General features: G+C 54.3%; 1 protein-coding gene across 1 annotated transcript in view; it reads left to right on the forward strand.

The window, feature by feature from the left end:
* NOS1 (nitric oxide synthase 1) overlaps window positions 1-14,418 on the forward strand; it is a 90,880-nt gene extending 76,462 nt beyond the window's left edge. Inside the window, 9 exon segments of the mRNA XM_032595421.1 lie at window positions 840-1,050; window positions 1,756-1,843; window positions 3,439-3,560; window positions 4,622-4,770; window positions 5,807-6,001; window positions 7,674-7,792; window positions 8,967-9,061; window positions 9,064-9,145; window positions 9,147-14,418. Of these exon segments, the coding sequence (XP_032451312.1) occupies window positions 840-1,050; window positions 1,756-1,843; window positions 3,439-3,560; window positions 4,622-4,770; window positions 5,807-6,001; window positions 7,674-7,792; window positions 8,967-9,061; window positions 9,064-9,145; window positions 9,147-9,492 (1,407 nt within the window). The 3' untranslated portion in view covers window positions 9,493-14,418.
* Window positions 14,419-14,835: the final 417 nt, after the last annotated feature.

Here is a 14,835-nt window from a genome sequence, read left to right on the forward strand (position 1 = left end):
AGAGCCCCAGAGGTGCTGTGCTGTCCACATGCCCCTGAACATGGTCCTCCACACCCTAACCTTTTCCTTTGGGGCTGTCATTCACCATCTTAAACTTGACCTATGCTCTCTGCAGATACATCGTCTCCAGCCCTGCAAACTCACAGATCACAGCTGAGTTCTGTATCAACGAGTCACAACTCCTTCCATTTCCAGGTCCTTCTCTCTTGACCTTTACATATGGCAGGACCTATAATAGTTGGGAGCACAGATTCTGGGGCCACACGGCCTAAAGTGGGTGTCAGCAACCTTTTCCCATAGACAGCCAGGTAGGAAGTATGTTAGGCTCACGGTGCCTGAGGTCTCTATCGCAACCCCATAAACTCTCCCGTTATAGCCCAACAGCATAGACAGCACCTAAGTGAGTGGGCGTGGCCAGGGTCCAATCAGACCTCATTTGTGGGTGCAGAAATTGGAATTTCATATCACATTCTCGTGTCATGAAATAGTATTCTTTTGATTTCATCCCCAGCTCCCATCCGTTCAAACACGTAAAAACAACTCTTAGCTCCTAGGCTCCTACGAAACAGGTGGTTAAGCCACATTTCCCTGTCGGGCTGAAGTCTGCCACCCCCCACCTGGATTCAAAACCCAGAATCACTGCCTTAAAGCCAAAGGGCGTCCATATTTGTCCGTTGCCTCATACGGTCGTAAGAATTAAAAGCTGGCACGGAGTAATTACTGCATAAATGTTAGCCATCATTTATGATGGCTCATTACCTTCCCTGGACATCCTGGCGCCCTCGTTGGAAGTGTGTACCGGGGTGGGTGCGAGTCCTGTGTCCCTCTCCTTGGCACAGGGCTTGCAGGAGTACGAGGAATGGAAATGGGGCAAGAACCCCACCATCGTGGAGGTGCTGGAAGAGTTCCCGTCCATCCAGATGCCCACCACCCTGCTCCTGACCCAGCTGTCCCTGCTGCAGCCTCGATACTATTCCATCAGTTCTTCCCCAGACATGTACCCTGACGAGGTGCACCTCACCGTGGCCGTTGTCTCCTACCACACCCGAGGTGGGCAAGGGCACTGGGAGAGCCTCCGGGTCTGCGTTTGCCCCCAGGGGCCTCTGCAGGTCTGCCAAATCCCAAGTCCCCAGGGAGGAGACCCATCCCCAAGGCCAGGAGCTGGGAAAGGGGCCGGGCAGGTGGATCGCCCCTTCAGGCAGAGCCGACCCGGTGCAGAATCAGGAAGCGAGAAGGATGTGCGCTTGAAATTCTTCTCTACTCCCCAAGCCTGAGAGCCCTTTTACTATCATCTCCTCATCGCCGCCCCCCCCCCACCAAGGCAGCGACTCAAACAAGCCACCCCCACCCATCCCTCGGGGCGGGGAGCTCCCTACTGCGTGATGTCCAGCTGGCTGTAGGTCAGTCAGATACCCTAGCGTTTTCCTCCTGTATTTTCCCTCCTTGATAAAGCAGTTAAAATGCACAGTGCCCGGGGGAGCTCTGAGACCGGCATCCTGGAAGGTCACCCAGAGCACACTGACCGTGACCTCAGTCAGTGGCAGGATCTGAATCCGACCCACCCTTACCCACAGGAACCCTGGGCGGTTTCACAGCCGTGAGCTCACCCCAACCATACCATGTCCAGACAAGGAATTCCAAGGCACAGACTTGGCATGGGGCTCTGGGCCTTCTGCTCTGGAGGGAGCGGGGAAGCCGGGGACGGGGAACCTTGGGGACAGGAGGCGCGCCAGACCGCCTTGGTTCCTCTGCTAGATGGAGAAGGACCAATTCACCACGGCGTGTGCTCCTCCTGGCTCAACCGGATACCGGCTGACGAAGTGGTCCCCTGTTTCGTGAGAGGGTGAGTGGCAACTGAAAAGGAATGACCGTTGTCCCAAATCTGCATATGGATGTCCTGAGGTGGGGTAGGTGGACCAGCCCCGCGGGTTCTAGAGAAATGGCAGAGTCAGACAGAATGGAGATCAGCAAACACTCCGAATCACTCCAAGTTGTTAAGTCAGTGGGATCATGGGAGGGCGACGCAGCAGAAACTGGGCAAGCCCTCCAGTTCAAGTCAGGTCAAGGTAACAAATATGTATCAAGTGCACGTCCTGGGCTGGATGCTGGGGCTGCAGGAGACGGCCGGGCAAACGCAATATCCGCTTTCCTGGAATCGGCAACCTTGTGGAAATTCTATCTGATGTCTCCCGGCCACCCTATCCGTTTCCCACTTTCTTGGAGATGGGGAAGATCCAAGCCATCCCCCCACCCCCACCCTGCATCGATCAGAGCTGTTCCTCCCAAACTCACTTTGATTATTTTTTTTTTATTTTTTAAGGTTTATTTATTTTTGAGAGAGAGAGAGAGAGAGAGAGAGAGGGCACGAGTGGGGGAGGGGCAGAGAGAGAGAGGGAGACACAGAATCCGAAGCAGCTCCAGGCTCCGAGCTGTCAGCACAGAGCCCGACACGGGGTTCGTACCCAAAACCGCGAGATCACGACCTTAGCCGGAGTCGGACGCTTAACCGACTGAGCCACCCAGGCGCCCCCAAACTCACTTTAAAAGGGCATTCCTGCCTACGGTGAACAGTGCTATACTGTGCACTTAAAAATTTTGTTAAGAGGGTAGGATTCATTGAAGTGTTCCTACCACAATCAAATAAAAAATACAACTTAAAAAGTTTTCACAATAAAGGATATACCTGAGCCCACGCTAGGTTCCTGCTTTGGTACCCAGTAATTTCCCTACCTGAGCAGTGGTATCGACCAGTGGTTTTTCTCAGCTGCTGGGAGTAGAGTGCTCATGGGATGGTCCATATGCCATCAGCGTGAGAACCCCCGCCGTGGTGCTTCAAAAATACAGTATCCTGAGCCCAGACTTGCTGCATTGCCCAAAATTCGGCACTTTAAACACCCTCCCCCACCCGTGGTTCTCTTACACACGGTAGTCTGCTCCCTGATCTTGGGAGATCCCACGGGTGGTTAAATCGCTGCTTCTCAGAGCGGGGGATTCTCCCCCGCCCCCCCTCCCCGCCCAGGGCACATTTGGCAAATTCTGTGGACACTCTTGTTTGTCACAGATAGAGGGTGCTCCTGGCATCTAGTAGGTAGAGGCCCAGGGGGTGCTGCTTAATATCCTACCACGCACGGGGCACCCCGCCCCCCCCACAGCAGAGAAATGCGCAGCCCCAAATGTCAGGAGTGCTGAGGTTGGGAAACCCTGAGTTAAATTGATCCCACTGCCCTTTGCAGCTTAGCCCAGCAACGAGGAAAATCGGGAATTGGAGTCGTAGCCAGACTACCTCCTGTTTGGGGGATTCCCCAAATCTCTGGGACCCCCCCCACTCTGATCAGACCCCACACGAAGAGTGCGATCCCACTGAGTTACCAAGACGGTCAGGCATCCTTGATCAGACTTGGGCTCAGCCAGCCTTCTGATTCTCTCTTTCTTGTCCAGAGCACCCAGCTTCCACCTGCCCCGAAATCCCCAAGTGCCCTGTATCCTCATTGGCCCAGGCACTGGCATTGCCCCTTTCCGAAGCTTCTGGCAACAGCGACAATTTGATATCCAGCACAAAGGTGGGTCAGAGTTCAGCAGCCGTGGGGTTTCCACCCCGCCTGGACCCGGGGAGACCCGCCTGTGTCCCAGCCACCCGGACGAATGATGGCGTTACCTCTCCGTTGCATCACTGCCTGGGGAAGGGCGGGGGGGGGGGGGGTCATAGTACTGACCGGACCCAGAGGTGAGGTCCACGGTTGTACTCCAAAGGACACATCCAAACAACTCTCCCAACCCAGTTCACCCTCGGGCCTGAAATTCCATCCCCAGAGGACATTTCTTTGACCGTCAAGATAGGACCCATCTGAAACGTCACGCAGACCTGGAAGAATAAACCTTAAGCCTTCTCAAATGCATGTGTGGGTGTGGGATCGTCCCAAAGGTGGTTACTCGAGGGCAAGCCTTGCTGTGTGAGAGACACAACACATCAGCTTTGGGAGGAGAGAGAGCAAGAAACCCACAGTGGCGGTATGCATTAAACGGGGATTTATTGAGCGTGTAAGAAATGCCAAACGCTGTTGTGGGTGCCACAGGCACAACGATGAACAAGACAGGGAAACAAGTTAAAATAATATTAATAATAATAAGCTTCCGTCCTAGACCAGTCATCCTGGTTGGAATAGCTAATACCAATAAAGGATTCGCCGCATGCTGGGCTCCCCTGTTTTACTTCTCAGTCACCCTGGAAGATAGATGCTATTTTTATTTCCATTTGCACCTGGGGAAATACACACCCAGAACATTAAGTAAGCTGCCCACCATCACACCGAGCTGGGATTTGAACCCAGGTAGTATGGCTCCACAGTCTAGGCCTCTAGCACTACCCAACTGGGGGAGGGGGTGCTAAATAGCCAGGGGGTGGGGGCAGAAGGAAGGATTGAGACCCTGAGCACACCGTACCTGCTTCCCTCAGTGTGTGCATGCGCGTGTGTGTATGTACCCCAGCCTGTCCCCGTGCTTGTGTGCCTGTATCCGCAAGGTACACACCAAGGCTTTCAGCACCCCACCCCTGGCATCACCACCCACAGCCCCAGGTCAGGCCTCAGAGCTGTCAGTGACACGAGATCTTCCCGGTCCCCAGGAATGAGCCCCTGCCCCATGGTCCTGGTGTTTGGGTGCCGGCAATCCAAGATAGACCACATCTACAGGGAGGAAACCCTACAGGCCAAGAACAAGGGCGTCTTCAGAGAACTCTACACGGCCTACTCGCGGGAGCCAGACAAACCAAAGGTAACATCCGGCCCGTTCACAGTCCCCACGCCCCAGCCCAACACCTGCAGACACCCCCACCTTTCCCGAATTCTCCTGTGGAACATTGCTCTGTACTTCAGGAAGTGGGAGCACAAAAATACCGATTCAAAATATTTAACAGCCCGTATCATCTGATGCCACTTCTATGAAATACCCGGTACAGCCAAATCCGTAAAAACAGAGAGCGGATTTGTTGGTTACCAGGAGCTGCGGGGACGGGGGGCTGACTGCCGATGGGCACAGAGTTTCCTTTGGGGGTCATGAATAAGTTCTAGAACTAGACAGAGTGATGGTGGCCCAAGATTGTGGTATACGAAATGCCACTGAATTGTCCACTTTAAGAGGGTTAAGCGGTTCATTATATGTGGTGTGTATTTTACCAGAATAAAAAAAATACTTAAAAATATGAATAATAAAAAACCGAAAAACACATTTAACAGTCCGTTAGAGGCACTACCCGTCAGAATGGTCACAGGCCACCGGACTGGAGCACGCTCCTGCTGGGTCTTGGGGAGACCCAGGGGGCGGTCCCCGGAAAGGGCCCAGGGCAGCTGGGGTGGGGTGGGCACTCAGAGGGTCCGGGCAGCGGCTATTTGACAACCCGTGTGCTGGGTTTGTGCGGGTGTGAACTGAGAGCCCCTCGCCCCTCCCGCCTCTTGCTGTCTGGCCGGGGGGCCTCCCCGGGACCCCAGCCCAGGATGCCCGCAGGCGCGGAACCCGCACCTCGCGGAGAACAGGCGTTCCCACCCCGTGGGTGACCGCTGGCCGTTGCAGAGGGGAGCAGGTAGATAGTGCCCTGCTCTGTGCCGCTCCAGGGGGTGGCGCTGGGGTGTGTCCTCCCCCCAGAGGGTCCTTAGCACAGCTGAGCCCCATTCACACACCCTTGGCTTGGCTTTCGCTCTCTTACTCACTCCTCCCGGTCCCCTGGGGTCACGGGTGTCCGGCTCCGCTCCCCTGGGGGAATGAGCTGCACCGGACCCCGGCTCCTCCCCATGGCTCTTCCCGCTCCCCGCAGAAGTACGTTCAGGACATCCTGCAGGAGCACTTGGCAGAACCCGTGTACCGAGCCCTGAAGGAGCAAGGGGGCCACATTTACGTCTGCGGGGACGTCACCATGGCCGCCGATGTCCTCAAAGCCATCCAGCGCATCATGACCCAGCAAGGGAAACTCTCAGCGGAGGATGCCGGCGTGTTCATCAGCAGGCTGAGGGTGAGTGACAGGCCGGCTTCTTGGATCCCTTTCCTGGCATCCAGGTCCCGTCTCCTCCTGTCTCAGTGATCGGGGGGGCCTTGATGACATCCCCGGCTGCTCCATTTTCCCATGTGTGGCTCAAGGTGGAGGATACTGGTGGCCCCAGACCATAGTTGAGAGAGAAGGAAGGGTGACTGGGCGCTGGGTCAGTGCAGGCGCAGGTATTAAATAGGGATGGCGGCAGTGCTGTGTGAAAATAACAAGTGAGTGGGCTGCTGGGTGGCTCGATAGAAACCGTCCACACCCAACTTCTCCTGCCCCCCGAACCACGCTGCAGCACTGCCCTGCGTGGTGGTGCAGGTTGAACACTGCACAAAAAAAAAAGTTTGTCTAAGGCCAGCCACCCTGTGTTTGCACAGAGCCATGTACCTTGGCACGGAACTGTGTCTACCCCAGAAAGAGGGGTACTTTCACCTAATTTGCACAGAGGCTAGAAGCAGCCCAGCAAGCAGAGTCCTGATTGAGTGACCCGCTGCCCCAAATAGGAGGAACCGAGTCCCATGCCTCCACAAAGCTGCAGAGATGATCCCATCCTTCCCCCTTCTTCCCTAAATGAGCATTAAACATTTTTTTGCACAAGAAGTCTTGCCCTAAATCTAATGCTAAACCCCAGGTGGTTAAAAAAAGAAGAAGAAGGAGGAGAAGAAGAAGAAGAAAAAGAAAAGAACTTTCTGGTAGAAATGCCACAGATCCAAAGGGAGCGGCAGAGAGCTCCTATCGCTCAATCTCTTTGGTATGAGCCTTGGAGACACTGTCATAGATTCCCGGACCTCTGCAGAATAAGGTTCAAAGACTACCCCAACTAAAGGTGAACCCATTCTACTAATGTGCAACTTCCTTCAGGACCGAACGGTGCCACAACTGAACTCTGTGCCTCGTTGTGCTTCACTGTGATTCCGCGTTGTTCCCCCAACCTGTGCCCTGCCTCAGCAGTGGGGCACACTTTCCCCTTGTTGAATCCTCAAGGACACGGCCCTGGGAGGATGTTCTTGCTGCCTGCCCCTCAGTTTGCTGAAGGAGCTCCCGCTTTCTCCAGAAACTCTTAGACGCCAGAGATCGGTCATCACTTGTGCTGTTTCTTGAATCCCCAGAGGAGATTCCTCTTTTTTGGTTGTTTATTTCTGCGCAAAGATGCCCGTCTTTGGATAAACTCATGTGTGCCCGCCAAGTCTCCACTCTGGTGGCTGTGCAGTGTTCCCTGAGTGCTAAACGGGCACTTTTCTCTTCTCCCATCTCTGCTGGCTTCTTCGGGCTGTGATGCCTTTCACACTCCACCCAGCCACGCCCAGAGCTGAACTTTGCAGGAACAGGAGGAGGGAGAGAAGGGGAGCGAGGTTTCCCTTTGACCTCCTCACTCCCTCTGTCCTCAGAATCGGCAGCTCTGTTTCTGGATGCAAAGCGAAATGTTCTTTGCCCCCTGGGCTGGAGAGACGGCTCTGCTCTGCGCTGGAGAGCCCAGGGTCTTGTGAAACGCAGCCCTGGAGGCCAGAGATCCTCCAGGGGGCGCTGGGTTACACCTTGTTTCTTTAGGAACCGACTTCTTTAGGGGGATATTCCATTCCCGGGTGTCAGCGTTGCCTGGCCCTTTCCCGCCTTTGGCTGGCATTTGAGGGCTGTTTCTGTCCCCCAGGATGACAACCGGTACCATGAGGATATTTTCGGGGTCACCCTGCGAACATATGAAGTGACCAACCGCCTTAGATCTGAATCCATTGCCTTCATTGAGGAGAGCAAAAAAGACACTGATGAGTAAGCAGCCTCCATCCTGTGGGCAAGGGGCGGGCAGGGGTGTCAGGCTTCGTTTCACGCTGGCTTTCCCACAATGTGGGGGGGAGGGGAGAGGGAGGAGGGCAAATGCACATTCTCAGGCCACCCCACACCTGCTGACTCTGAAACTCTGGAGCGAGAACCCCGGTTTGTGTTTTAGAAAGCCCTCAGGGGATTCTGAGACCCCTCCATGTGTGGGAACCCGGGCTTTGGGTGCCCAGCGTCTGCCTGGGGCGCCCCCTAGTGGAACAATGGCTCCAGCCTCTGGGAAGGCGTGTTGGAGCCACTGCTCCCGGCATTTACACCGCCTCCCACGCCCCCCAAGTCGCTCAGAACATTCTCATCCACACAAATCCCAATTAGTGTTATTATGACAAGTTTACCGGCCTTCTGGAAGTTGCTGGGAACAGTCAGAGGCGTCGCGAGACTGGATTGAGTCTCAGGATTTCAACCTTATCTGAAGGCCTTGACCTTTGAACTGCGACTGCAACGTTGCTCACCCTATTCCCGCCACAGAGAACTTCCAGACCACCACCGGATGCCCCTTGTGTTGAATTAAGTGGGAATTCGGCTGTCTCGTTTTTGGTAGCAGAGGGAAGACACCCCGTTTCTTTTTTCCTTAAGTTTGTTTATTCTGACAGAGAGAGAGAGAGAGAGAGCGCCCATGCGCACGTAAGTGGGGGAGGGACAGAGAGAAAGAGGGAGAGAGAGAATCCCGAGCAGGCCCTACGCCACCAGTGCAGAGAGCCCGATGCGGGGCTTGAACTCACAAACCTCAAGATCATGACCTGAGCGGAACTCAGATGCCACCCAGGAGCCCCAAGACGCCCCATTTCTTAAGCAGCCTCCTTTCTCCCCCCTTAGGATGACATATTTCATGTCCAGTAGGCCCACACTTGATTGCCTTTCAGATTACAACCCCTCTGGCTGTCAGAAAGCCCCTTTCATTGTCCCTCTTCCTGGCCCTTTGTGTTGTTCATTCCAGAGGAGCCCCAGCTGGGGGCGAGGAGTGGGGGGGGGGGGGGGGGCTACAGAAGAAACGGCAGAGCTTGGTGCCCTGTGCCCAGAGCTTGGTGGCTTCCCTGGGGCTCTGCAAGGAAACAGAGCAACTCTGTTCTGTGACACTAACTCCCTCCCTCCCTGTCTTCCTACAGAGTTTTCAGCTCCTAACTGGCTCCTCTTGCCCAGATGGATGGCCGGGGGGCTGTCCCCTGTGCTCCGGCAGGGGCGGCTGCAGGTTTTCTAAGCGTGGACACTGCTGAACCTTCCCTACGGGACCCCATGTGGCCCCCGCTGTCCCTCTCGTCCTGTCACCGTGGTTGTTCCTCTTCTGGGTCCCCACCCCTCGGTGGTTTCCTTGGCCCTCCTGGGTTTTCTCCTTGAGTTTTCCTGCCGCAATGCAATGCCTTTATAATCCACAGTGGCTCTTCCAAAACTGTGTCCCCCCCTCTCTCTCTCTCTCTCTTCCTGACAAGGGCAAATCACTGGTGCATGAAATCACTGGAACATGGCCGTCGCTCCTATTAGGGCTTGTTTTCTGGGGTTTCCCCTGGAGAGGCTGCAGGGACTGGTCAGGAGAGTCCCAGCCAGTCCCTCTGCCGCTGAAGCCCCCCCCCTTATCCTTTTTTTATGATGACGTCCTCGTTGTGTGTGTATGTGTGCACGTGTGTGCACGCATGTGACAGGCCTGGGTCCCCGTCGTCTGCCCTGTCCCCTGGACAGGCGTGTTGCCGGCAGCCTCTCAGTGCCCCAAACCGTGCCCTGGCCTTGTATTGGTTCCTCACGTGTCCATAACTTAAGATCTGTGCTCCGTGTTCCTGAATTCTTATCCCTGAAGCACCTTAACGGTCCCCGGTTGCAAAGGGCAGGGAGAAGGGAGTGTGACGATTAAGGGGAAATCTCCATCAAAAAGGGGCTCACGGAATTGCGTGCGTTTAGATCCCAGCACGCACCAGTGAGCAGCCCTCTCTGGGAAACTAACCCATCTCAAGGATTAAGCAAACCCCCTCCCTGATCCTACCCTGCCCGAGCCAGATAGGATCACCTGATTTGGCCCTCCCCAGATAATCCTACCTGCAAGTCTGGGAAGTAATGTTCCTGTCTTTGCCACCAGGTGACTTGGGGCAAGTCACTTGTCCTCAGTTTCCCCTTGTAATGTTATGGAGCTAAAAAAAAAAAAAAAAAGAGTATGAATAGATGAAACTTTAAAGTGGTGGAGACTGGAGAGCATCTCAAGGAAGAGTCTCATCGCCGGGTTTTTTGTTTTGTTTTGTCTTGGGTTTTTTTTTTTTTTTTTTTTTTTTTTTCTCCAAATGGGGACTTGCCGATCTGCCCTAGGAAGGAAATCACAGAAGCCCGTCCAAAAGGGTAGTTGGAGAGGGAAGCCATAACGAGGCTTCACATAGCTTCTTGTACGGGACCACAACCCAGGGTGGCCTGCCCCACACGCTCTTGGACTTCTACGAGTGATCCCGTGGTTTCAAGCCTGATAAAATAATTTTGACACGTTAACGAACTTTGACTCCAATCAAAAATGGCCATCAGTCTTCAGTGCGAGGGGCCTGCCCTGGGTCCCCAGGGCTGGAAGGGGAGCCTTCAGACAGTGGGTGCTTCTGTTTGGCTGTGTCCTAGCATACAGAGAGACAGCTTCGCCTTTCTGTAGGGCACAGTGGGCATTTCCTGATGCTCCGCTTGGGGGGCCTGCCAAAGAGAAAGTGCCCCCGACCCTCTCTAGAAGGGACTTAGGACAGGGGGCGCCAAAGAGGCGTCCCCAGGAGGGGACAACCTCGGAGATTCTTAAAGGCAAAGGGCAAACTAGACCTCGCCTTTCTCCACCCGTCATTCAAGGAGGAATTCATCAGCGCTTCCCTCTCCAGACCAAGCTCTGCGCGTGCTTCTCCGTCCCCAAATAAGTTCTTGTGTGAAGTTCCTCTGTGCATCTTCTTCGTATAGCCCTGCCCTTCTAGTAGCAGGCAGGCAGCGGGAAACATCATCTCATTGTGTCAGGGAGTCCGAAGCAGCGATTATAGAACGGGGATGCATCTTTCGTCCCCAAAAAGGAGTTTTGTTTTTAGAGTAAACGCCTTTCAACTCCCGACACAAGCTGCTTCATGATGCCCGGGGAGAAGACTGGAGATCGGTCTGATGTGTTTCTCTCCTTTGCCAGAATCCCTGTTAGGAAAAACCTCGCTGTTATGAGCCTATCGGGAGGCAGAGTGAAGTCCAGGTTCAGGGTTTAGGTCTGATCCAGGGTGGGTAAATGCTGCCCTCTTGTGGTGGTTTTTAGTTCAGTCCCAGTAGCCAAAAGGAGGGGCCCAATTTGGCTTCACAACAGGTGAGCAGAAAGTAGGATTCACTGGGCGTTTGGGGGTTACCTAGGCTACAGCCCTTTTGGTCCCTCTCCGCCTTGAACTGGCCTGCCGTGGCTCCAACCGCATTTAACAAAAGTGAGTTTGGCCAAGAGGAAGGAGACATCCCCAGCAAACAGGAAAAGGTGAAATGGTCACGCTCCCCATCTTGACGATGAATCCATAATCACGTCTTGACTATGAATCCCGCACCTCGTGTTATGAAAGAAGAGAGGTAATTAAACTCCCTGAGCGGAGGAATGTTTTCCTGATTGGTTTCCACAGAGTGAGGCAGCCCGGGACCTTTCCGTTCGGGGAAATGCTTCGGACTTACCGAAATGGAGCTTTTTGGAAACGGACCCGAGTCCAAATGCTAACTTTATCGCCCCTCCTCCCTGTTTCCACAGACAGCTCCGGGCTGGTGACTTAACCTTTTCAAGTCCATATACAGCACCTATATAGCAAAGTGGGTTAAATGAGATAAAGCCCATAAAATAACCAGTTATGCCTCCTGGCCCGCCGACGCTTTTGAATTTTTTTTTTTTCACTTCGTCAGTAACTGTATGCAGAAGGCGCAATGATGTGTACAGAACAATATACAGTTCCTGTTTGTGGAAGATTAGAATCTCGTATGTGGACACACAAGGCTTAGAATCAACATACATGTCTGGGGTTCGAGAACTGGGTGGATTGCACCTGCCGGCCTGGGGACACCAGGTTTCGAGGAAGTAGGAAGAGTGGGGACGGAAGGCACAGACTGGGAACGGTAAATCGGGGCTGGCTTCAGGCGTGGCTTTGGAAGGCTGTGGAAGCTGACGGTGGTGAGGCAGATGCCTGGCAGGTGAGCAGGGGCCAGGTGCTAGGGAGAGGCGAGGGCATGTTGAGGAATTTTGACTTCATTTGGTAGGCAGCAGGAAATCCCTAAGAACGTTTTTTTTTTTTTTTAATGGGGAAAAAATAAGGCGACTGGAATTGCGCTTGGAAAAGAATATTGGGGCTGCAGCACAGAGCGTGGATGGCTGGCCTGTTGAACTATCTGTGGAGTGTTGTGGTTACCAAGACTGGACTGAGGGAACCAGGAACTGGAGACCTATCTGTTGCGGAGAAAGTCAAGAGTCTTCCCTCTAGGCTGAGCAAGGAGCCTCATGAGGAAAAAAAACAAAACAAAAAAACAAAAAAACCAGCCTCATGGGAAAGAAGAGTTTACGCTTGTTGCCATGATTACCAGCCAGTGGGGTGAATCCCTCCAGGCTCCGGCCATGCGTGCATGCACACAAAGAGAACTGACCCCAGGCCAGTAGACATTGGCCTTAGAACACGGGATTTTCTTGCCAAACACATTCTCGGCAGCCACCTGCTTTGGACTTCCAAAAGGAGGTCAGGTTTTGCCCGAAGTCCAAAACAAGTGAGATTTTTTGACCCAGATCAGGGGTAAACAGTTTCTATGCCAGGATGGGCCAGCCAGATGCCTGGGCCCCTTCTCCTCTAGAACGTTGGCCATTCGTGCCATCAGGAAAACTGTGGGGTTAAGATCTTGTTTTAAGCCGGCCATTAACTGGCATATTTCCATCTCTGCTACCCTGACCTCTAATGTGTCACCATGGCCCCCTTACCCACAAAGCCTTCTGTCTGTACTGGCCGGTTCATCTGAGACCACCTGCAGGTGACAAGGAGAGAGAAATATTCATCTGGGCATCCTAGAGGACTTGTCCATCCTCACTGACATCTCTCAACCCTTGTAAGGCTTCCTGCATCCAAAAGTCCTGGTTAGCTCAAGAATTAAAGGCCAGGGGCTGGAATGGGGGAAGGGAGATCTGAGAGCCCCTGCCCTACCTCCCACCGTCCGGGACTCATCACAGATGGTCCCACGAACCTGAATCTGACCTTCCGGCGCTGACACGAACCTGGTCTCTCCTCTCTCCATCATACACACCCTGTCCTCGGTCCCCCGCCAATCCCTGCCCCCAAACACCGATGAGACTCGGGTGAGTCTTAGGTGAGGACCCAGGTAAATGTTCACCCCTGGAACACGGGTCTTGAGTCTATTCCCTATGACTACTTGTCAAAGCCCCGTGCAAGGGCGGAGGTCAGGGGTAGATATGCCTTTGTTTGTTGAGGCGTCTGAGTTGTCCTGGAATGTCCGAACGGTTCTGGACAAGAAGGACATGTCTGCCTGGTCCAGGACAGCGACCATTCTTAACGAGGTGGCCCTGGCAGGCAGGACCGAACAAACCTGCCTTAAGATGCTGCTTTTCCGTAGTCTTCCAGAAAATGACTCCAGGACATCAAAGTGCCCAGCTTGGCTCCCAAGCTCTCAGAGCCTCTGGTCGAGGGCCAGCCAACCTCAGCACTATTGGCATTTGGGCCCAGTTCTTTGTGGTGGGGGCTGCCCTGGGCATTGTAAAGACAGGATGTGGCATGTCATCTCTGGCCTCCACCCACTAAAAGCCAGTATCAGTCCCCGTCCTGCCAAATGTGACAACCAAATATGTCTTCGGGCATTGCCAGATGTCCCCTGGGAGCAAAAACATCGCTCCTGGCTGCCCCAGGCCTTTTCATCACGGACCTACTGGAGTCAGCGGAGGACCCCTCGGCCTGATGGCTTTGTTTCCGTTATCTGCCACCAACTTGAGACTCCAAGGATTTGGTGGGGGGCCGGGGGGATAAAAAAAGTGGTTTCACAAACTCCCTCCCAAGACAGAAGGATGCTGCTTCCATCTCGGTAGGAGGCTGTGCCCTCGGCATCGCTCTGATTATGACCCGTGAAGGCCCAATGCCGTGCCACCCTGCCTCCACCCTGTTTTCCTTGTGTCGCTCTGTCTTGTGATCGTAGACCCACTCTGGGCTCAGCAGTGGTTTCCTGGAAGGCAGAAAGAGAGAGAGAACACGCAGTTGGCCGCCCCTCCTTGCTGTCCCAATGGGTTTCCATTCAGGGTTGAGGAGCTGGGGAGGTGGGCAGAGTGGGTGTCACATGTCACCAAACACACACACACACACACACACACGCCGTCAGAAACTCGGACGTCCCCCTACCTCTGAGCTCTCGATGCTGCTAATGTCCGCCCAGTGTCCCATGCGCTCCGGCACCTTCCTTTAAGGACTGACGCCCGCCCCACGCTCCTCGCGAGGTTGTCCAAGCCGTGTTCACTGCATGCTCTCCTTCTAACTCGTCCTCATCTTCTAACTTGATGGAATTCAACACAAGTCTACTTATGCCTGTTTGCATTATGGTTACCATATTAAAAAGTGGAGTCGACTTCACTGGCTGTTGTCTGTTGTTTGATTTGCTTGGAGCTTCTCCCACCTTTGCTTGCTGTCGCTGGCCAGGTGTCCCCCCCCCCACCCCCACCCAGGAAGCCCACCCTGAGGGAGGTGGCAGAGATGGGCTGGGGAGTGGTCTGAGGCAGGGGAGGGGCGAGGCGGGGAGGGAGGGAGGGAGAGCAGTCCATCTGATCCGAGGGAAAGCCGGAGCTGTGATATTGTCGCAACAGAAATTTCAGCCAACGGTGCAGGGAATTCTGAAGGTGACCTTCCGGAGCCGTCCCGTGATTTGCGGCCAGAAGGCCGGGTTTCATACCCCTCTGTCAGCCAGTCCTGGACCATGAGGGCACTCCAGGATGCTTCCGGCAGCTGGGGAACAGTTCTAGAGTCTTGACATGGATCCAAATCCCGGTGGAG

Source organism: Lynx canadensis, chromosome D3, assembly GCF_007474595.2.
Source record: "Lynx canadensis isolate LIC74 chromosome D3, mLynCan4.pri.v2, whole genome shotgun sequence".
NCBI classification, from domain to species: Eukaryota; Metazoa; Chordata; class Mammalia; order Carnivora; family Felidae; genus Lynx; species Lynx canadensis.